We start from the raw sequence: 22,839 nt of genomic DNA on the forward strand, positions 1-22,839 counted from the left end.
ATAAAAAAAAAAGACTTATCTAACTGTGGGAAGATTTTCAACTTCTTTATACCTGTGCCTCAACTCAGCTTTTCACCCAGGAAACCCTTACAAAGTTGTGAACAGTGTAAAGCTTCCTGCAAAATTTCTTGAATGTGCCCTGGCACACAGTAAGTGACTAGTAAATTATTACCCTTTGTTTACTTACCCCAAAAAGATGGCTACCCAGGTGAAAGACATCACATTCTTTCTGAATTAGTGGGTCCTAAAATCCATACGCAGATAAGGAAGACACCCCTTCCCCTTAATATTAAAGAAGCATCAGGTAGGATTTTGTAGTTGAGTTTCTTGCGTGAGTTTCTTGCCAGGCATTACCTTGTGGGTAAATACCATTTTGATTGGATTTTCAAGTAGTTGTAAATAAGCGCTGAACACATTTAGATCTCATTTTGTCTCAAAAGGCACTATAAAGGTTTACAGTGCCTTTAACAACTGGAGATTAAAGAAGCAATGGAACTCCATGTTTCCCGAGGCAGAAAAAAGTCAGGGCAAATTCCTTTCTAAAACTGCAAGCGATTAAAAGCAAAAACCAACCAAAGGACTTGTGGAATGGTACCATTTTCCTCAGCCGTTCTTTTGGATACATCTCTGTCAATGTCTTTCAAAACACGTACTATGACTGGAGCCAGATAAACAGGTTCACAAATTAGAGAAAATTTCTTGGAGTCCCCGTGGCAATCTGCTTTATCTGCATTATCACCAGGGGTTTGTGAAGAATGCAAATTTATCTTTGAAACTGAGTTTGTCCCTAGGCTTTAATTTGGTTTGAGATTCTGGAATGAGTACTTAGGCTTGAAACCACCTTTGCTAAATTTACAAGCCATGGGAAAGTCGAGTTGTTTGCTCTAACAGGTTTTGACACTGGTATCTTTGTCTTGAAATTTCCAGTCCTAGGAGCTGGCTCCTGCCCTGAACTTCTGTCTCTGCTTTTTCTTGACTGCTTTACCTACTGGGAAGTCCTGTTGCTATCTCTGTGGCAAGGCAGGGCCTCTCCTGGCACGCAAACCTGCCAGGTGAATCCGCCCCTGAGGGGCGTGTCGGTTCCATTTCCTGGAGCAATCTCCCAGGGTGGCTCCTCTTTTCCTTTGAGCTCAAATACTTTGCTGTGTACTCGCAGCTGCCAGACCTGCTCCTGCTGCTGCTCGGGTAACTCATCTTTTAGGCACCACCAGGGATAAAAGGTGGTTGATAAAGGCCTTCTTTGCATGTCCTCGTGCCTGGCTTCGCTGTTATCACCTTTTCAACGATTTTTTTTTTCCTTAGGGAGAGCACCTGGGGAAACTCTGGGGAAACTGTTTCTGACCACCGAGAAGATGATGAGCTCAAGCTATTGGAGTGAGACCAGCAGCAGCAGCTGTGGGACCCAGCAGCCCACAGAGGTCCTGCAGTGCCAGCCTCAGCATTACCACTGCTACCATCAGTCAAGTCAAGCCCAGCAGCCTCCAGAAAAAAATGTAGTGTATGAGCGAGTGAGGACCTACAGTGGGCCTATGAACAAGGTGGTGCAGGCCTTGGACCCCCTCGGCTCACGGGAAGTGCTCTCCCCTCTCAAACCAGCCTCCTCCTACCAAAATTTGGTTTGGAGCGACCATTCTCAGGTAACAAAAGACAGCTATTTCAGATTATCGTGAAAAAGGAAAGCAAATCTTAAATCTCACTTCTCTTCTTTTCTGCTTCTTTTGCTGTAATCGACAAGGATAGCTGTTGGTTGGTTTTGGTTATGTATGTGTTAGACAGTCTCCCAAATTCTGTCTCTCAGCTCTTTTATTTTTTGTTTACTACGGCCTGTGCTTGGTTGGTTGCCATCCCGATGATTTACGTAACCTGACCAAAGTATAGGAAGGCACATTTTAAAAATTGAAATTGATTGAAAGATGTGTTCTAAATGGCAAGCCATTTTTGCCTTTAACGACAAAAGTAGTCATCAAGTTGAATGCAATAGGTTTATTTTTAGAACAGTTCCCCACTAATTCACATCATATCACTAGCAAACAGGTGTTTCGTGGCAAATAGAGTGATACAGAGACAATAGCACATATGGAGTGATGTGTAGTTATTTGCGCTCAGCTAATAGTATGCTGATCCCAGATAAGTGACAGGTGCACATGTCTTAGAATTATTTTACGTGTCAAAATGACACATTGATTCTTATACATACTAGCTGAATAATTTATGGAATGTTTGGGAGAAGAAAGGTTATAGAATTTGAAAAGCAAGAAAGGCAAGCAGGCAAATGCAAGTTACAAAGGAAGAATCTTTAAGAAACCCTTAGAAGTGAGATAAATTGTTTTTTTTTTCTTACCACCGATACCTGTGCTAATAGTCTTTCAAGAACATGAAAAGTAACGTGGAGAGATAGTATAAAATGACAGCTTAATGTCTGTTTTGATTCTCTAACTCCCTTTATATTAAGTGTACATACCGTTAAGCTTTCTGTGAGCTTCTATCCAAACTGAAATTGTATTTTCATGATATTTGTACTGTGAAAACCTCATAAAGGAATGACTGGGTCTTATCCTATCTTATATTATTATACCAACTGGAAACAGTACATGGCTTTTATTCTAAAACCCACAATTCGAGTAGAATATAAAGTAGCATCCTTAAATGTGCAGTGAAACTTTAAAAAATACTTCCTCAAAGATAGAAATGGTTTCCAAACTATAAGCACAATTATTTTACTATTATCTTATTTAACAGTTTAAAAGCAGGGAAAATACAAAACATTTAATACCAGTAATTTTCTGATTTTTCCTTTAACCCCTCCCCCCGCCGCCTCCAACTCCTCCCAACCAAATCCAGACCTTCTGTAGGTAGGAAAAACCTTCACCTGTATTGTGTTCAAAGGGTAGAAAACTATAAAGGTTAAAAAAAATCCCAGGTTGTATAAGTCATCATTCCAATATTCTAATTTACATCCCAATATTGCACATTAGCATGTCAACGAACAACAAACCAGAGACCATCTTAGATCCTTACTGCCTCCAAAACAATGGTTAAAAACGGCAATTACAATCATCATAGCAATGCTGAAGCCATGCTACTTTTCAGTTATTTCAACCCACAGCCTTCTTTTTTCATGTGAACATGCTAGTAAAAGAAGGATAGGTACACACTTAAGAGCAAACTTCTTTTTAAAAAGTAATACTGAATATAGGACAATTTTGAGAATTGTGTTTTATTTTTTTTCCCTTGGTTCAACTTTCATTCTTAATAATAATGTAAGGCTCAAACTAAGATGGTTAAGCTTTTTAAAAAACTTTCCTTCTTTTATACAGAATTTGCCAAATTGATCTCTTTAAGACTCTTTCCATCCTGAAACTTAGTTCCTTGTAGCAAAGCCACATATACTCTTATGGCCTAAAAGTGTGACTTTCAAAGTAGTTGAGATAAGAGACTAGAATGGAGTTCATTCCGAGGAATGGGGTTATTTATGACTAGAGAGAAATAAAAGTAATGAATGAATGGACATGAGAGAGGTGAAATTCAAGTTATATTATAGAGGGGAAGAATGAACTTTATTTCCTTGGTAGCAAACATAAAAAGAAACTTTGACTATAAAATTTCAAATGGATTTGGAGATAAATTACACTAAAAGGGACCACGACCAAACAGCTTTTAAAGACAGGGACCACAATGACGATGAATAGCAAGCTCATCTATTTTGTTTTCTACCTTCCTCTTGTTGCTAGGATGATATTATGGCAGTCACATAAAGTAGTCCTAGATGTGATTAAAATGATCTCCCTGCTTACAAAGTGACTCCACTGGGATGGTACCTTTCCTACATACCCAGGCACAAGGCAATAGAGATTACTCAAAACTCCTTTTACAGTTTCAATAAATTTTTTCTTAATATGTTGTGTTTTAGATGAGTTGATATGTGGCAATTATGCTAATTTCAGCATTTACTACAGGAGAAGGCAAGACAATGAGGATTAGCATTCAATTTCTGGCCACAATGGATTCAATGAAGCCTTTTACTTTGTTTGGGTGAATGTACGATGCTTAGAGAACTCAGATTTTAAAATAAATCTTGCCAGTTATAAAATATATTTCCTTTGGAAAACAATTCATGCTACTCTGCTTTGTTTCTCAAATCTTATGATTATTTAGTATTTTCTATCTCTGGTGTTTTACAATATGTTTTCTACTACTCTTCTCTTGTGTACTAAGATTCTGTTGATAGATGTAAACCTTTTTATATATCTATATGATATATAATGTTTTCATTTTCACCTATAATTGATGAAACATACTTATGGTCTTCTTGGTTATTGTTTTTGCCTGATTAATAGGGTATTTCTCAAATAAAATTAAATGTAGATACCAGTTTTACCCACCTTATCTGGATTAATAGTAGAATTTAAATTATTAGGTTTACCCACAAGAACAAGTATAGTCATACAAAGCCAGAAACACTTTTAAGCCCAATGTGGTTTTACAAATAAATGAATAATGTTCTCAAAGCTACTTAAAGCCAAAGAAAAACAATAACAACAAAACCCTTTAGAATTCAATCCTTAACGCTTAAATATTAAACCACCATAATTAACTCAAAATGGCATACTGCCTTAAATGAACAACACGGGTGTGAATTATTCATTGGACTTATATTTTTTCCTTTGGCTAATTTAAGTATTCATGAAGGTCAAGATATTTTCCATGAACACTGAGTTTTGAGAAAGGAAAATAGATCAAAATTAAATATGTTAAATTCCAGTCATTCAGTGAACAGATGCTTCTTAAGTGCTGGTTTTACAGGAAATGCTATGATCTGGATAAATACCATTTGCTTATCCAAGGAAAGTCCACTTGGAGGATAAACACACAGAGCCTGGATGTCAATGCCTATCTTTATAAAAATATTAGTTTATATGTTGTCACGAGGAATTTCTTAAATAAAATATTGGGTTTTAATGTATGACTTTTAAGGTTTGCCATTATTTTTAATTTGAAAACTTGCAACAAAAAAGTCTAACCTCAGAGAGTAGCCTAGAGGTAAATGTGAATTTGTAAATGACCTTCATGGCCAATAATTATTCACTCAGTGTATAGTTTTGTTTACATTTTATTTTCCATTGTCTTTGGTTGCAAAGACTGAGAATGACTTCCCTACTGTGGTAAAGTTTCTATTTACTAGTAGAAAATTTTCCTGTTCTGTGTAAAGGGGTGTGTTGCTTTGAGAAATTGTTGTTCAAGGGTGTGGTCAGTAAAGGAATGATTGTTCAGGGAAGTAGGTTGCCTGAATAAAGAATGAGGTCATGGGATAAAGGGGCTGGTGTTTTCAGAGTTGGTCATCCCCTTTGTGCTTACAATTAAATGAAGCTTTAGAAATTGTTAGTGCACCTAATTGCTGGGTGAAAATGTTCATGGCACTTGTCTCTTGTTGAGGCAGGTCTGATAAATATCTGGGCCAGTTTCAGGCTGCTGTGACACTCACAAGTTGTCTTTGTGATGTGCTGTTGGGCAGGGAATATAGCCAGTGGAAGGAGAGAAGACATTGTGTCAACTGTTCTTTCTTCACAATTCCTGGTGAAACTACTGAGATATTTGTAATGCTCTGAAGCTTCATTTAAGAGTTGAAGCCTTTCTAAATATATATATTTAAACTGACTTTTCACATCATCAGCTATTCCAGCAGAAGCTCTTTTTTTTTGCTTTTCTGGAGCATATATCTTAGTAAAAACTAAAGACAGAAAAGACAGAGAGCATACACTGAAAAGAGAACTGTATATTTTGTTCCCTCTCCATTTTATAGCTTTCTTTAAAAAGAAAATGAGCGAGCAATGGAGAGAGAGACAAAGAAGAGACTGAGAGACAGAGAGAGACAGAGAGAGACACAGGAAGAGACAGAGAGAATGACGATCAGAAATAAGAATCTTAAGTGAGAGATTTGGGTTTGAGAGAAGAAAGGAATGGAACCACTGTTTGTTTTCCTTTTATGAAAACACAATAATAGACTTCTAGTTTAATTGAATGAAGTGTTTGTCTCCTCTTTTAAAAAGATGCTGTTAATTTACATGTTTCTTATTTTATAAAGCATTGAAAAACATCTCAACAACAACTTAAGGCAGGTGTTTGATGATGCTACTGAGTTTGAAATGTTCTAACAAGTGTTCTCCACACTATTCAGGGACTTTATTCAAATAATAGTTTACCTTGTGAAATTCCATCAGAATAAATGTCAGGTAGTTTTACATATATTATGTTTTCAGACTTTGTGTTTTTGTGCTGGGTATGTGTTCCTAATCTTCTTATTTTGTTTTTGTACTTTAGTTTGTTATTTTTTAATTATTTTTTGGCTGTTTTTTCCAAAGGGAGAAAAAGAAAACCTGGAATTGGGTAGATTGGGAGTTGGGGAGGATCTGGGAGTGGATGGTGGAAGGGAAACTGTGATCCAAATATATTGTGCAAAAGAAATTATTTTCTATAAAAAAAGAACTATAAACATAAAAAATACTTCCTTTGAAACTATTGTTCCTATACCTATTCTAACTCAATATTATTACCTTCAGTGATTCTTGTAAGTATTGGGACTAGCAACAGGACCCATAACACTCTCTTAATCTTGGTTGGGAAATATCATATATTAGTCTTTAAGAAAAAAATTAAAATTAAAATTATGAAGCAGTTCCATATTTATTACAATATACTTCCAAACATATAAAGAAAAAAATCCATCCACTGTGCATATAATATTCTCTACTACCCAATTCATTTATTTCTTCTCTGTTGATTGAATATTTTGAGCTCTACAAATGGAGCCACCAAGAGATAAGTGAAAACCAGATATAGATCCTTGGAAAGGTTCAGATTTGACAGTCTAAGCAGCTGTTACAGAGAAAATCTATAAAATTGCTCTCTGTGGGGTGTCTTAGACAGAGTCCTAGGTACTAAATGTTCAGGTGGACTGTGGTAGAATGGAACTCTAAAACAGTGTAGCTTAGATTTGAAACGTGAGTTTAATACCTGGTATAGGAACTCATTAGCTGTATATGTCATTCTTCTCGTCTATAAAGTGGGACAACAATAAAAAGGAAGTTACAGGTTATTGCTACAGTTACAGGATTACATATAGTGGGAAACACATAGTTCAATGCCTGACATATAAGTAAGTGTTAAGTACTGTATTACATTGAATAAGTTACTGGACTTGTTAGAACCACTGATCATTTATTTAGAAAGAAAAACTAAATGGCTTTCAGATTTTAGTGATTACTTAATGAGGTAAATGTAAAGGTATCCAGTAAATGAAATTCTATTTCATTTCTATTTTTTACAGCTCAGGTCCATGAAGTGCAGAAATGTAATATAACCTTTGGAATACAGCTAGTGTATACTAAAACTGGGATTTAAATCTAGCAGTTAGTTGCAAGTCTACATGTGTATGCAATATGCAATATTCTTGGTGTGTACACTTGACTCATTAACATTACAAAGTTTGTGCTAGCTGATTCATTGTATTTCATCACCATTTTCTGTATGTACCCATTTTAAACCACCTAAGATAATGTAGATGAACATTAAAAAATATGGACTTGGTATAGTCTCCTCATTCAGGAGGCTGAGGTAGGAGGATCACAATGAATTTGTATCCAGTCTTACCTACATAGTGACTTTGAGGCCATCATAGGCTTTGTAAGAAAATATATTCTAAGAAAACATAGCATGAATGCCATTTCGGTTTGAAATATGTTATTTCTCGGAAACAAAAATTTTGTTGTTTTTAGGAATTAATTTTTAAAATATTCTTCATTAGTTTTGCTGATTTTTATCAAAATATATGATGATGCAAGAAATTAAATTTTATTTATTTCAAAGGTCCAATTGCCCTGGAATAACTTTGATGGAAATACTGAACCTTTACCTTCATTTGAAATTTATCTAAATGACAGAAAATGTCTTTAATAATGCCAAAGGAGCATCTAGGTACCTCCCATTCTGCTCTTTAGTCTATGTCCCATTTGCTCCAGCTTTGCATTCAGTTGCAGATACCCATATGACTGTTTTCTAAGCAAACTCACTTTGCCGTCCTTGCAACTTCCACCAATGTCATTTCTACTCCAGGTTCTGAAAATAATTCATCATGATTCAGATCTTACTTATCCCAGAAAACTGCACCCCAAAGTCATTGTTAGGGGTTTTTTTTCTTACCCTGCTTCCTTTTACCTACAGCCACTCCAGCTGTAGACTACTTTTACACCTAATAGTAGTTTGCATTAGCTAGAGGGTGATACACGTGTATTGCGTACTATAATACTTCTTTACTCTCTTATTCCACCCAGGCTTTACACCTCTTAAAGGTTTACACATTATTTCTAAAATCAAGACTCAATGACAAATGGAAATAAATGTTCTGACAAATAGAATGTGTACACTTTTTTCTCTTTATCCTGCTTTTCTGCTCCCTGCTTTCCTACCTTTCTCTTCCATCCCCCTGGTTTTTCTTCCTTTAATATGATTATGGCTTCCCTAAATTCCTGAATATGTGTTTTTTGTAAAGACACAGTTCTTAACTGGAACTGTTTCAGACTGTCACTCTTGCGCAGGCTCTCTTTGAAATTAAACTAGAAAAATCACATATTTTCTTTAAAAAAGAATCGAATGCTTAAACTAAACACAATAAACATTCGAAGTTATTCGATGAGTCAATTAGTTTTGTTTTCCAAGTCTTAGGTCTTATGAAGCATCTGAAATCAACTTGCTTATATTTGGCTTATGGTTTTGATGGATAAATACTTGTCACAATTGTTATGGCCTGTGATGTTAAACAACAGGTACTTTGACTGGTCATCACATCAGTTCCCTGAGACATTGTTGCTTGAAGACATTAATTACGTTGCTTTTAGATATGTTCCATGTACTTGTCCTGATAATGAAATTCTGTCGAGGTGAAGTGCTTTCATTTATTAAATTTTATTCCATAATCCTCTAATGGTTTGACATACTAGTTATGTGCCCAAAGTTTCTCTTATAAAAACTATTATAACTATTCATCCACACACACACTCCAAACTATATTTGTAATTTTCTAATGAAAGCTTTCTGCTTCAAATGGAGCACTTAATTACCCATTTATCTTCTTCCACAAACTTTAGCTTGGATATTATTGTGGCTTGATTCTGAAATAGCAGCCACAAGTTCATGTTGAAAACATCTATTCCTGCATTGGTAGCACTGTTTTTGAACATTCTAGAAACTTTAAAGGAAACGTGGCCTGCCTAAAGAATATGGTCCTTTTGGATAGGTTCTTCAGTGTATATTATTCCTAGTCAGTTCCTGAATCAATCTCTCTCTCCCTTCCCCCTCCCCCCCTTCCCTCCATCCCTACCTCAATTCTCACTCCTCCCTGCCCCCCTCTTTCCATCTACCATAGTGTGATCAACTTTCCTCCACCACAGGTTTTTCCACCTCGTTCTTCTTAATTACACACAACCAAGCATTTGTTAGCTTTCTGAAACTGTGAGCCAACATAAATAATTTTTACTTTAGCCTCTGTTTGTACTTGACCAAAATGATACAAAAGTGGCTATATCAAGTGTAAAACTTACAGCCTAAAGTTGTTTCAAATTCATCATAAATCAAATTATACCAAAAAATGTCTTTTCTAGAAATTTTCCTCAGGTTTTCTACAAATACCTCATCTCAAGCTTCTCCCTATTAAACTCTTGGTGATATTCAGTCTGTAAATTTCTTTGTTTGAGTTTCAGATCTGCTCCTTATGGACCCATTTTGTTAAAATCTTATTCTACTGCCCTGTGCTACAGACCATTCTCTAAATAAGGCCTCAGTTACCATACTTCTCACCAATACATGACAAAGCTCTAGAGACATTTGTTATGTTCCTCATATGTTTCTGTGTGAGCCAATCTTTAATTATCCAAGGTTTACTTTACCTCTTAACTCTTGAAGCTCCTGTAGTAACTCCTTATACTTCTTACTTCACTGTGATTTGCAAATTTTTATCAGCTACCCAGTTATAACTTTGACAAGAATAGAGAATAGACTCTGTTAATTCTTATACCTCTCTGTTATTTAACAGGGAATGTACTTTGCATGTATATAAAGAGGACTGGAGATATCGCTCAGGTGGTATAGAATGCTTGCCTAGCATGCATGAATCCCTGTGTGTGATACCCAAATAAACTGTGTGTGGTCCATGTGTACATTGGGGATTAGAAGTTCTAAGTTATTCTTGGCTCAGTAGGAAGTTCAAGACCAGCTGGGGTAACAAGATACACTGCTTCCTGAAAAAAATTCAAATTAAAAAATCTAGTATTCCAACAGTCCAAGACAATTTTGTCCAAGTTAGCATAGATCTTTTAAGAAATCATGAATCATTGAATTTAGAAACTTACTTTTGGGATTTTCATTATATCAATTGTCTATTTTAGTTCATTTTAATTATATAATAAAGTGTTTCACTTTAAACATGTTTCTATTTTTATTATAAGTCATTCGCTGACTATTCTATCTTTATCAACCTAGAACAGCCCAAAAAGATATTAGAGGTCAAAAACCTATCTATTCTGATTTTTTATTTCATTTCTCAACTAATCCTTAAGTTGAGAATAGAACCTATGTTTGTAGGTTTCTTATGTGTCTAGAGGGAAATAACAGCTCGCCAGCTTCTGATTTTCTTCCTTTTTCCATTGTACTCTGATGCTGAAAAGCACTGTGATTAGAGTAAATAACTGAGAAGCTTGGACCATTTATACTTCAACTATGTAACTCTGAAAACCACATATCTATTTTAACAGTTGAAAATGGATACATTTTTGTGAATAGTGAATTCTCTACTGGAAACCAAAGCTCTTGGCTCTGATATAGCATATACTAAGATGCAGAAAATTGTCTTGAGTGATGTGGTGAAATTCTCTCAGAAAGCCAACTGATTTTAACCCACTTTGATTTTAAAATTGCCAATGCCGTGCCTCCTTCATAAAAAGTAAATGGGGAAGAGGAAGAGGAACATGGGTACAACCGTAAACAGCAAAAAAAAAAAAAGCAATACTCATGACAAAACATACCGGGTTTCATACAAGATCTAGCCTATAATGATGAACATTGATTTTTTTACCAGACTTCTGTGTAAGTTAAGTTGAAAGCAAAGTAATGCTTATCATTTCTAAGGAGAAGACTAGATGACTCAATAATATAGTGTATATTTTATATGAAAGAGTACAACCATCCTGAAATATTAAGGGAATTAACTGACGTAAGTGCTAAAGAGAACTGGAGTGTGTTACTTGATTTAGGGCCCTGTGGCTATACTCTGCAAATACATCATGGAGCCTACAGATGTCCTTTGTTGAATTGAGAGCAGTTTAAATCATTTAATCAGGGCTGTCTCCTCATGTGATCACGTTTAAATAGGTGAGATGTTTTCAAAAGTTGCTTTGGAACCAGACACCTATGCAGCATGCTGTAATTAAAGCAGGGGGATCATGAGGCCAGCCTGGCATGCATACTCAACTTCTCCCACAGAACACAACAGCCAGGATACAGCTTAGTGGTAGAGCACTTTTTCCAGCATGCACAAAGACTCCTACTTATTCTCCAGTAGCCCAAATTCTAAGTGTTACTTTTCACAAGGACTAATTTGAAAGAGAGAAATAAAAATATATTTAGGCTCCTCATATAAGACCTAATCACAATTTATCTTATAAGTAGATCCTACAATTTGTCAACTGAAAATATAATCAAGCAAGTTATAAATGTGGCAAAATATAGAGTGATTACAAGCATGATTTCTGGAGTAATTGCTATTTTTGTTGAATTCTAGCATGTAATAATACCTCTATAATTATCATCTATTAAATTAGGCTGTTTTGTATAAAATTACTTATAATGTCTGGTAGAGTTATACTGGTACCTTCTTTATGAGGTTGTTTTAGGTATTGAATTTCAAGGCTCTATTAAAGATGTTTGCTGTAGGAAAGTCTTAATATTTGTTTGCACCATCATCGGCATTAGTAACATTCTCATCATCAAAGGAAAACAAGGTTGACAAGCCTAAAGAATTTAAAATTATTTTCTCAATATAGAACCAAAATGCAAAAATAAGTTAAAAATTATCTCCTTTGTTTATATAATACCAGAAATAGAACAGAGAATAAGGGCTGTCTAAACCACACTTACACACAACCATATGTAATTTCCTGCACGGAGAAACTGAAGCTCATGGAAGAGACATGAGATAACCAATATTACAAACTGAGCAGTACTATAACTAGGTTCCAATCCAAGGAACCTGACTCCTAGCCCAGGCATTAGTTCTACCATGATAACCAAGCACCTCATCTGTGCCTTACACTACTTATCAGGAATGAAAGGCTATCGAATTTAATGATTCTAATATGAATGCTCTATGTGATGTGTGTGTTTCTGTGTGTGTGTGTGTGTGTGTGTGTGTGTGTGTTGGAGAAACAGAGAGAGAGAGAGAGAGAGAGAGAGAGAGAGAGAGAGAGAGAGAGAGAGGTATTCAAAGCTAAACACTTAGAAAGTTTACTAAAAAAGAAATCCTTATTCTTGGTATGACCTTAAAATTATGACATGCTCTTCTTTGATTCTTTCATAAACATTTTCACTTTTTATGGAACAGGAAATGACTGCTTCCAGGATTAATAAAGGGGATAAATATATCTAAGTGCATTCTAGGCATGTGACTATCATGATGACATCACTTACTTTGTATAGTTAATATGCTAGTAAAACATCTCAGTAATCTTAAAAAGACAAAATTATATTCATGTAGAACAAAGCACAAAACCAAAAACCTCACTTTCTCTTCATGATCTGTGGACCTGATCCATTAGCACATGGTTGTATTTGGAATCATTTTTTTCTGAAGTGAAGGATATGTGCCTGTTTGCCTTACAGTCCGTAATTGTCTGTAATTATCTGAAGAGTTTTTAGCTTCCAGCAGGAAATCCAGGAACCTATTTAGAGGCATCCAGAAAATACCAGATCTATACTATTCGAAGTTAAAATTAAAAAAGGGGAAGATGACAAAAATAGTGCCCAAGTGTCCAGAATATTCTACAGTTTGAGCAAATATCTTGGTTTCTTATAAACCTGCCAGTGTTAACCTTGTATACCTGTGATTCTGATTTTAAGTACCCCTTTCTTAAAAAAATTTTTTTCAGTTTGTGGGAAAATATCCTGGAGGCATGTCAATCCTTTATAAATGATAGGAATGTGTGAAGAGCTTGAGTAATACTATCAACTCTATGCAGTCTAGACTTGGGGAAGTTGCTCAATGGTAAGCGCCTGAGTAACATATGACATCTTGGATTTGATCCCCAGTACCATGAAAAAAAAATCTCTGCACACACTAATGAGGCAGTACATCTTTCCTAACTTGGGAAGAAATATAAACAATGATAGCATAGTAATCATTTTGACTAATTGTCATGAATACCACCTTTATTCACTTTTGTGAATGACTTTAAAACAGTCCTGCTGGCTCCGGAATTAAGCTGGTAGCAGGGAACGTAAAGTATAAAGGAGTCAGCTTTAAGGAAACTAAGAGTAATAGTCAACTTTGCAAAGGTAGCTTCATCTGTTAGTTTGATAATATTTTCTTTGCTTTTGCTCAACAAAATTTTCATTTGCTTCACAACAGACATATTATACTATTGTGGTATATATTAGCACACTTGTCAAAGAAGGGAAAAAAAGAAAACTTCATAATACAAGATGGTGTGGCTAGAAAAGTGCCCTAGAAATTATTTTATTATTAGGTTACTTAAAAGTTGTCCAAGTAATTCAGTAAATGTGTCCTTTGGATAGACATCATCAAAGAAAGCCTACGCACAATGTTCTTATTTGTGACTAATAAGATTATTATAAAAATAAAGGGCACCTCATCCATTCAACTGAATGGGTTAGCAATCCCAGTAACTGAAGACTTTCAAAGTGCAGTGGTCAGAAACAATTTCTGAATGTTTTGTTTTTCTCAACAGGAGCTCCATTCTCCAACTCTGAAAATATCTACTTGTGCACCAAGCACTCTCCATATAACACAAAATGCTGAACAGGTAAACAAAGATGTGTGTTACATTAGACTTAGTTTTCTTCTTTTTACATTAAGTCTTGTTCATATGTATGGACAATCTTTAAGTCTTTATCGAACTACACTGCTACGAAATGTCAGTGCTCACAAACAAAGAGGGTATTCTCATCTGTGAATATAAATCCTGCCTATCGAAAGGTTGTACCGCAGTGCCATGAATTACATTCTGATATCCATTATTCTCTCACTCATAATGTTTTTAGTCTAAGTGGAGTTTAATTTTAGCTGACAATCTTCTAGCGAATGCAGATATTTTAAGGGTCCTTGCTTTTAATTCCAATAAAATACGTGAAATTGGATTGACAGAGGAACTGACTTTGTGAGTGATAGTACTTTAAAATGTATACTTAGGGGGCAAGTAGTCTTATTGTGAGTTTATGGTTTCAATGGCACACAGACACTTATTTCCTTTCAACTTTATGGCCTAATAATCCTAGTTATTTTATGAGGTTTCAATGTAAGTATTGTATATTCAAATGTGAGTTATAATAATAATTACTACTGTAATAAAATATGTTTAGTTAATTGGCATGTGTAAAAAATTAAATTCCAAGGGAACAAAATATAAAGCATATTAAATTTGTAGTTACATGGGAGAGGAGCATACAATTTAGGGTATTGACAAGAGTGAAGTTTATGGAAAACACAAAGTATTTTGTAGTTGTTAAACTCTAATTCCTGGGGTTGGGGATTTAGCGCAGCGGTAGAGCGCTTGCCTAGGAAGCGCAAGGCTCTGGGTTTGGTCCCCAGCTCCGGAAAAAAAAAAAAAGAAAGAAAAAAAAGAAAAAGGAAACTCTAATTCCTACTTTGCTTGAATAATTCGAGGTTTATTAACCATTTCCTTTAGCGTCATTTTTAATTGAGAATTTCATACTGCGTATAATGTGTTTTGACTGAATCAGCTACCTATTCCTTCCCCTTTCCTCGAAACACCCCTTTCTCCCACCTTCATATACTTTTATTATTCTTTTACACAGAGACCTCTAGGTGTTTTCTGTATAAGCATGGGTATTGAGCCCTCTGCTAGAGCCCAAGTAGCATTTTAGGGGCCACATCCATGACAAAAACAGTCTGCATCCCCAAGCATTATTCAGTTCCCGGTAGATCCTTAGATAGGGGAGGGACATCATGATTCCAACCATGTTGGTGTTTTGGCCAGTTTGATTTTGGACAGATCTTATACATGCAGTCAAAGCCACTGTGAATTCATGTGTCCAATGATTTTGTCATGTCCAGCAAATAATGTTCTGTGGCAGGTACCCATGATTTTTGGCTCTTATGATCTAACCACACTCCTACCTTTTCTTTCAAAATCCATGGCCCTTACTTTATTAAAGTATGCATATATCTGATCATTCTCCTATGAATTTATAGATCTTTTCTCATTGATGTATAACAACACATATTAACAATGTTGACTTTTTTCATTAAAAGTTCACAAATGACATTGTTCTAATGTTTTCTCTTTCTCTTTTTCTTTCATTTCTTTCTCACTTTCTTTCTTTCTTGATAGGACAAAGTCTTGTTTTATTCATAATTTATATATATATGTATATATATCAAGCTAACTTGGAAAACTAGATCCTCTTGCTTCAGTCTCCTAAGTACTATAATTACAGGCCTGCCTCACCACATACAGGTTTTCTGTTTCTTTTAATGTCTATGGCTCTCCACCTCCAACCCAAGGAATATTTAAAGGTGTATGCTACTATGCCCAGATACAGTTCAAAAAGTATGGAGAGGCACCTAGTCACCAAACTGCTGCTGTTGCTTTTGGAGTTACTCTTGATCACACTATGTGACCTCCAATGTGCCTGATGTTGCCACATCGGATATCTTTAGCTGAAGAGTAACCTTATTCTGAAAGTGACTCCACATCAGAAAAGGCTTTCACTCTCCCCAAAGAAGCACCAGAGGACCATGTGACCACTGGGCAGTCACCATCATCCCTTCTCTAGAAAGCAAATCAGACAAGAGACTCTCCTTGATCTATGAAACTTTCTAGATTTTTGAAAAGCTGCTATCAGTGGGAAGAGTACAACTATGCAAGTCATTGTAAAGATTTCAAAGTCCTTCCTTGAAAACCTTTAAATATCCCTATCTGGGACCTAAGATAGCCAGTCTCATTCTTTGAGTGGCTGTGGGAGTCTCTACAAACACCATAGCCAGCAGGATGTCCCTGTGAGAAATTCTGGTTAAACATGACTCAGTAGCTCGTTAAGATTCAAACTTTTAGAATCTGACAATGGACCGTTTATTTTAGACATATTTAAGCATAGCACAGTTTGAAAAATATTTCCTGGTGATAATTAAACCCAAGCCCATGTGTCCAGCAAAGCTTAAAACATGATTACATTGAAACTCTTGTAAACTACAAGTGACATCTGCCATAAAGATGGGTTCTATAAATTAGCTAAGGAAGAGGGCTCAAGGTAAACAATGCTTGTGATAAGGGTCTCTGGGAAGACAGCATCATAGATGGACTGAGATAAACATAAGTCTGTGGGAGCCAGTGTTGCCTGGCCATACAGATAAAGCAGATGTCGTCAGGCTATTAACCACATCCGTTCCCAGCCTTCTGGCCTAAAAAAAAAAAGGCTATACATCTCTCCTTTTGAAAAAAATAACTCTGCATTTTTAACTGACATTCCTGGTTCCTCTAGTGCTTATCTGTGAGCACAAGTACCTACGTGCTTCCTACAACTTGCAAGTCTGCTGGCAGAAGCCCTTCTCCTTGGTGAGGGAAAACAGTGGGGGCTGGGTCTGTAAGGAGGAATGATAATTGTTTACATACCTTATATTAGTGTTATTTGTCTGTTGCTATGAAAAAAACAGGCTAACCAAAAGTGATTTAGAAAAGTGTCTTAATTAATATTACTATTGCTATGATCAAATACCATGACCAAAAGTAATTTGGGGAGCAAAGAGTTTATTTGGCTTATGCTTCCCCATTACTGTTCATCATCAAAGGAAGTCAGGGTGGGAAACCAAACAGGGCAGGAAGCTGGAAGCAGGAGCTGATGCAGAAACCAAACTGTGGAGGAGTGCTGTTTACCCTCTTGCTGCACTGGCCTGCTAAGCCTGTTTTCTTATATAACCCAGGACCACCAGCCCGAGGGTGGTCCCACACCAGTCAGTAGTAAGGAACATGTCCTACAGCCTCATTTACAGCCCGATGTTATGGATGAATTTTCTCAATTGAGTCTCCTTTCTGTCTAATGAATCTGACTTATACCAAATTGGCATTAAACTAGCCAGCACAATGGACCTCTTGTCAACTTGAAACATAAATAACTGTTAAGCCACAACCTTCCTTTTCTTGTCCATCCCCAAGACCACACATTAATTTGATATTATAGTACTAAACATTTTACAAACTTAAAAAGTCCTACAGTCTTTAAAAAATCAAACCCTTAAACAGTCAATTTAAAATACCCAATCTCTTTTAAAAATCAAAAGTCTTTTAACAGCAAATGTCTCTCAATTGCAGGCTCCTAAAAAATAATAAAACAATATGTTAAGTACTTCCTTACCTCAAATGAGTATAACCAAGGTATATAATGACTATCTAAACCATGCAAAAACAGCCTCCAAATATAAATAACTTGGTCTTCGATGTCTGGGGTCCACACATCATCTTCAGGGCTTCTCCAAAGGGCTTAGGTCTCTTCTCTGGCTCCCCTGTCTGCACCACACATAGCTGGAACATAGGTTCCAGCTGGCTCAACTCCACTGCTGCCTCTGTTCTTGGTGGTTATCCCACAGCACTGGCAACTCTAAAATGCGGGGGTCTCTTGCTGCAACTAGGTAGTATTTTCACCAATAGCCTTTTTGAGGCTCCTCTCACAGTGCCAAGCCTCAGCGTCTTTTTATGGCCACTGAAATTCTGTGGCTCCAACTGTTACTAAGGCTGCATCTTCACCAACGGACACTCCTGGCTTCTCACAGTGACAAGCCTCAGCTGTTTTCTGTGACCCCCCTCCATGCCTTGAAAACCAGTGCTACCCTGGAAAGTCTTGTACCATACTGTCAACCTAGGCCACGTCTAAAGCACAGCTTCTCTGTGCTGCCTCTTAGGGAAACACTTCCTAGAAGACTTCTTATCAAAGATGCTGGTCTGTTCTTGATCACAGCTGATTCTTCAGATCCAGCTGACCAGCATCCATTGTCACAACAACGTAAAGGTTTTACCATAGTAGTTCTGGTCTCTTGTTTAGTCACAGTTGATTAGTAAGCTCCATCTGACCAGATACCACAGATCCTTCTCACATATGACCTGATAGAAGCTTTGCTTTTCTCTGAGGCCAGGCTTTCATCATATGCACTGCTCTCAACATTCTTATCATTCAAGTTCTGGCAGAAGAGCTCACTGAGCTCTCAACATCCAATGACATTTCTAGCCTAAAGTTCCCAAGTCCTTCCACAATCCTCCTCAAAACAATACAGTTAGTTCTTTTGCAGTAATAATCCACTATCCTGGTACCAACTGCTGTTTGTTTTTTAGGGTTACAATAACTGTGATAAAACACCATGACCAAAAGGAATGGATTTATTTGGTTTTCATTTTCACATCACTGTTCATTATTGAAGTATGTCCAGGCAAGGACTCACACCGGACAGGAAACTGGAGGCAGGAGCTGACACAGAGGCCATAGAGTAGTGTTGATTATGGGCTTGCTTCCCATGGATTTCTCAGTTTGCTTTCTTTTTTCTTGTTGTTTTTTCTTTTCTTTAAAGACCTATTTATTTAGTATACTGTGTTCTGCATGTATATATGCTTACGTACCACAAGAGGGCACCAGATTTCATTATAGATGGTTATGAGCCACTATGTGGTTGCTGGGAATTGAACTCAAGACCTCTGTAAGAGCAGCCAGTGCTCTTAACTCCTGAGCCATCTCACTAGCCCCTTAGCTTGCTTTCTTATATAGAACCCAGGACCACCAACCCAGGGGTGATTGTCTTAGTTAGGGTTATATTGTTGTGAACAGACACCATGATCAATGCAAGTTTTATAAAGGACAACATTTAATTGGGGCTGGCTTACACGTTCAGAGATTCAATCCATTATCATCAAGGTGGGAACATGGCAGCACTCAGGCAGCCATGGTGCAGGAGGAGCTGAGTTCTACACCTTTACCTGAAAAAACCCAGGAACAACAGACTGAGCATCCTAGGAGGAGATAGGAGGAGAGTCTCCAAGCCCACCCCACAGTGACTTACTTCCTCCAACAAAGTCACACCTTCTAATAGTACCACTCCCTGGGCCAAGCATATGCAAACCATCACAGTGATGGTCTCTCCTGTAATATACTGGGCCCTTGCACATCGATCACTAAGAAAATGTCCTAAAGGCTTACCTGCAGCCTGATCTTAAGGAGGCATTTTCTCAGTTGAGGCTCTAATGACACTAACTTGTGTCAAGTTACAGAAAGAGTTCATTTGGCTTATAGTTTCAGAGGGAGAGTTTATAATTTGAAGAGAGCCATGACAGCAAGTTGCTGAAGGAGGAAGCTGAGAGATCACATCTAACCACAAACATGTAACATAGAATTTCCTGGAAGTACAGTGAGGCTATAAACCTTCAAAGCCCATCTCCTATGAAGTACTTCCCGCAGTATGATTCTTCTATCTAAAGATCGTGTAACCTACCCAAACTGTACCATCAATTAGGCACAAAGAATTCAAACACCTGAGTCCATAGGGGAAATTTCTCATTTAAATCACCAACAACTCCCCAAGATTGAGTCATCTACAATCAGGCCAACAGATCTTTGAAAGCAAAGAACATCCAGAATATGATCCCACAGGCAACCAACAAGTGTGAATGCAGTTTTTGGTCTGTCTGTAGTATCACCTACAGTAGTTGCAACCAAAGACATCTCACGTCTGATGTGCAATGAAGACATTGCAATGAAATTTAGAATTTTGATGATCTAGCTTGTTCATGAAATGAAAGCATTTTGAATGGAAATGGACCCCAAAGTGTTAGATTTGGGAACTCACTAACATTTTGACAAAGAACACAGCTGTAAGTGATAGATGACTTGAAAAATTCAGTTCTTTTTTTTTTTTTTCTTTTCTTTTTTTCGGAGCTGGGGACCGAACCCAGGGCCTTGAGCTTGCTAGGGAAGCGCTCTACCACTGAGCCAAATCCCCAACCCCGAAGAATTCAGTTCTTAAAGAAGTAAGAATATATAAGTCTAAGCATATAAAGTAATCAATGAGCTCCCAGTTGCCCCTGATCCTTTCCAAGCAAGTGGCCAGCATGGGTCTATTGGTATCTTTGACCATATCAAGCCTGAAGACCTCCTCTGAAGGATGCTGTGAGGGACAGTAAACACAATGGAGATATTCATGTCCATGGGCCAAGACTGCATCAGCTTCGCTTTGTTCAGAGAGAGAGTGTCAGAGTGGCTGCCTAGTGCTGTTTCTGTGGTAGCAACATGCAACTCACAATCACAAAGCAAGTAGGTGAGAATTCCTAACCTCTTCAGCACCGAGTTCTCCACTGAACTCTCATACACAGTAAAGATTCAGGTATGAAGTATCTGGAAGTAAACCAAAGCATGTATGTACAAGCAGGTTTGACTTCTAACATTAGACAGAAACATAAAGAGACTTCTTTAGATGATGACTACATTGAACAGTTCCAAGAAGCCAGCAAGTAATAAGTAGTCTGACTTTTGGACATAAGCACGCTGTGCTATTCTGATGATTAGCCCCACTTACATTTTTGTGTATATTTGCATATAGTGCATAAGTTAACTTTTATTGATTACATTATGGGTATGTACTAGACCATAGGGTTTGCCACATGGTGCTATCCTTGTGATGTATGAAGACTGTCTATATCCTTGGAAATATTCATAGTAGCCAGATGGGCGGTGCATGGAAACAACAACAAAACAAAACAAAGTAAAACAAAGCAAACAACAACAAAACAACCTTCTGAAGATCCTAAAGCCATAGCTGTTTGATTCATACCGAGATCCTACATCTCCAAGAGAAAAGCAATTGAAGTCATAAGAATTGAGTAGTTTTTATATAGAACTTATTAATTCTTATTAGGCAATTTATTTAAGCTTAACTTTTTATCTAAACATGTCAATGTAACACTAATCACTCTGAGAAAGTCTAGAAAGAAAGGGGTTAGTAAAATAAAGGAAAGGAAATTACATAACAAATTCCTTAAAAATAAGTATGCCCAGGGAGAAACCCATGTCAAACAAAATATCATGTAGATTCAAGGCATCTTGCTGGATTTTTTAATTTTCCAAATTCTCTTACCCCAGCGTGGGTAGGAGGGAAGGATGCAATTGAGGCCATTTTAGGGCAATTCTGAGGGTCTTCTGTATAAACAGGCTTTGAAAGAAAACAGAAATAATCCAGTGCTATGATTCTATTCAACTTTCATGACCAGGAGCATTTTTGCTTGTGTATCAGATGGTTCAGAAGACTTTGGAAAACTCCAAACTTAAAAATAAAAACAAAGGGCAACAGTGTTCCCGAATGGGGAGCAAGAAGCACAATACAAGGGAAACTGCTGTATTTCATTTAATCTGCTTTAGCACAATTTAAGCAATTTTTCTCTACTCCAATATATTCTCAGTATGAAAATATAAAAATGAGTTAAGAACTTGAATCTTGGATATATTAATTTTTGATTATTTATGAAAGAAAAATAGTTACATAATTTTTGTATTTACTGAGTAAATGAATCTAGAGAACTAATCAGACTCAAGAGGTAGAATAGAACTTGAAAACAAGTAAACTCTGTCCTTATAGAGTTTTTACTTACCAAACTTTGTTAAACACGAATAGATAATAAAACCATAGTAAAATGTGGAAAAGTATGGTAAAAATAGAAATTAGTATAATACAATTACTTACAATAGAGCTGAGCAAATTCTGCTTTGCAAAAGTACTTTCAATACTAACATTAAATGAATTATAAAGTCATATATCATTGTTCACAAAAATGACTTTATAATGTTAATGATGAAAAATGTTCCTTATTTTTATTTTTGATAACTCCAAGCTACCAAGTAATGATAGTTTTATGTAGTTATATGGATTTAATTTTTCTTCACAGGAACTCCATTCTCCAACAGTGAAAGTTACTACATATCCACAAACCACCATTAGAAGATACATAGTACAAAATCCTGACCAGGTAAGGTATCACGTGATCTTTTTTTCCAGTAGATAAAGTAAGTTAGTTATCAGATCCTTAAATGCAGATCACTGGCCTATCTTCCAGTTGGAAAGTGCACCTCTAATCATTAATATAAAACTCTATTTTTAATTTCAAGGAGCCATATACCCATACAGTCTGACAAAGAGACCGAAAGTTCCAAGCGGCTTGGCTGTTATAAAACTTTCATTTCTATAGCCCCACCCTGTGCACTGTAAGGGACTTTTGTGCACTTTGAAGCAGAGCAAAAAGGGACAAAGGTTTCACCGGCTTCCCATAAAATCTACCAGCCATCGCATCAGGAGTCAGAAGATTTAGATTATTTGGATTTGCCTTTCAGATGTGGACTAGGAAGAAGAAAATTAAAAGTTAAAAGTTCAAAAGAGTTTCATTTGCTTGTAGCTAGTGAGGTATGAATTACATACCTACAAATAAGCTTTTAAAAATTTTACATTGTTATATTTTTACAAAGATAAATAACTATATGTTTTTTTTATAAAGTATGTATTCTTGTCTATCTAAT

At 36.5% G+C, this 22,839-nt stretch overlaps 1 protein-coding gene across 1 annotated transcript in view; it reads left to right on the top strand.

Moving 5' to 3' along the window:
• Nucleotides 1–1,110: 1,110 nt before the first annotated feature.
• Pof1b (POF1B actin binding protein) overlaps nt 1,111–22,839 on the top strand; it is a 63,929-nt gene continuing 42,200 nt past the window's right edge. Inside the window, 4 exon segments of the mRNA XM_032890022.1 lie at nt 1,111–1,220; nt 1,303–1,637; nt 14,010–14,084; nt 22,215–22,295. Coding sequence (XP_032745913.1) covers nt 1,353–1,637; nt 14,010–14,084; nt 22,215–22,295 — 441 coding nt within the window. The 5' untranslated portion in view covers nt 1,111–1,220; nt 1,303–1,352.

This window comes from Rattus rattus, chromosome X (assembly GCF_011064425.1).
Source record: "Rattus rattus isolate New Zealand chromosome X, Rrattus_CSIRO_v1, whole genome shotgun sequence".
NCBI lineage: Eukaryota > Metazoa > Chordata > Mammalia > Rodentia > Muridae > Rattus > Rattus rattus.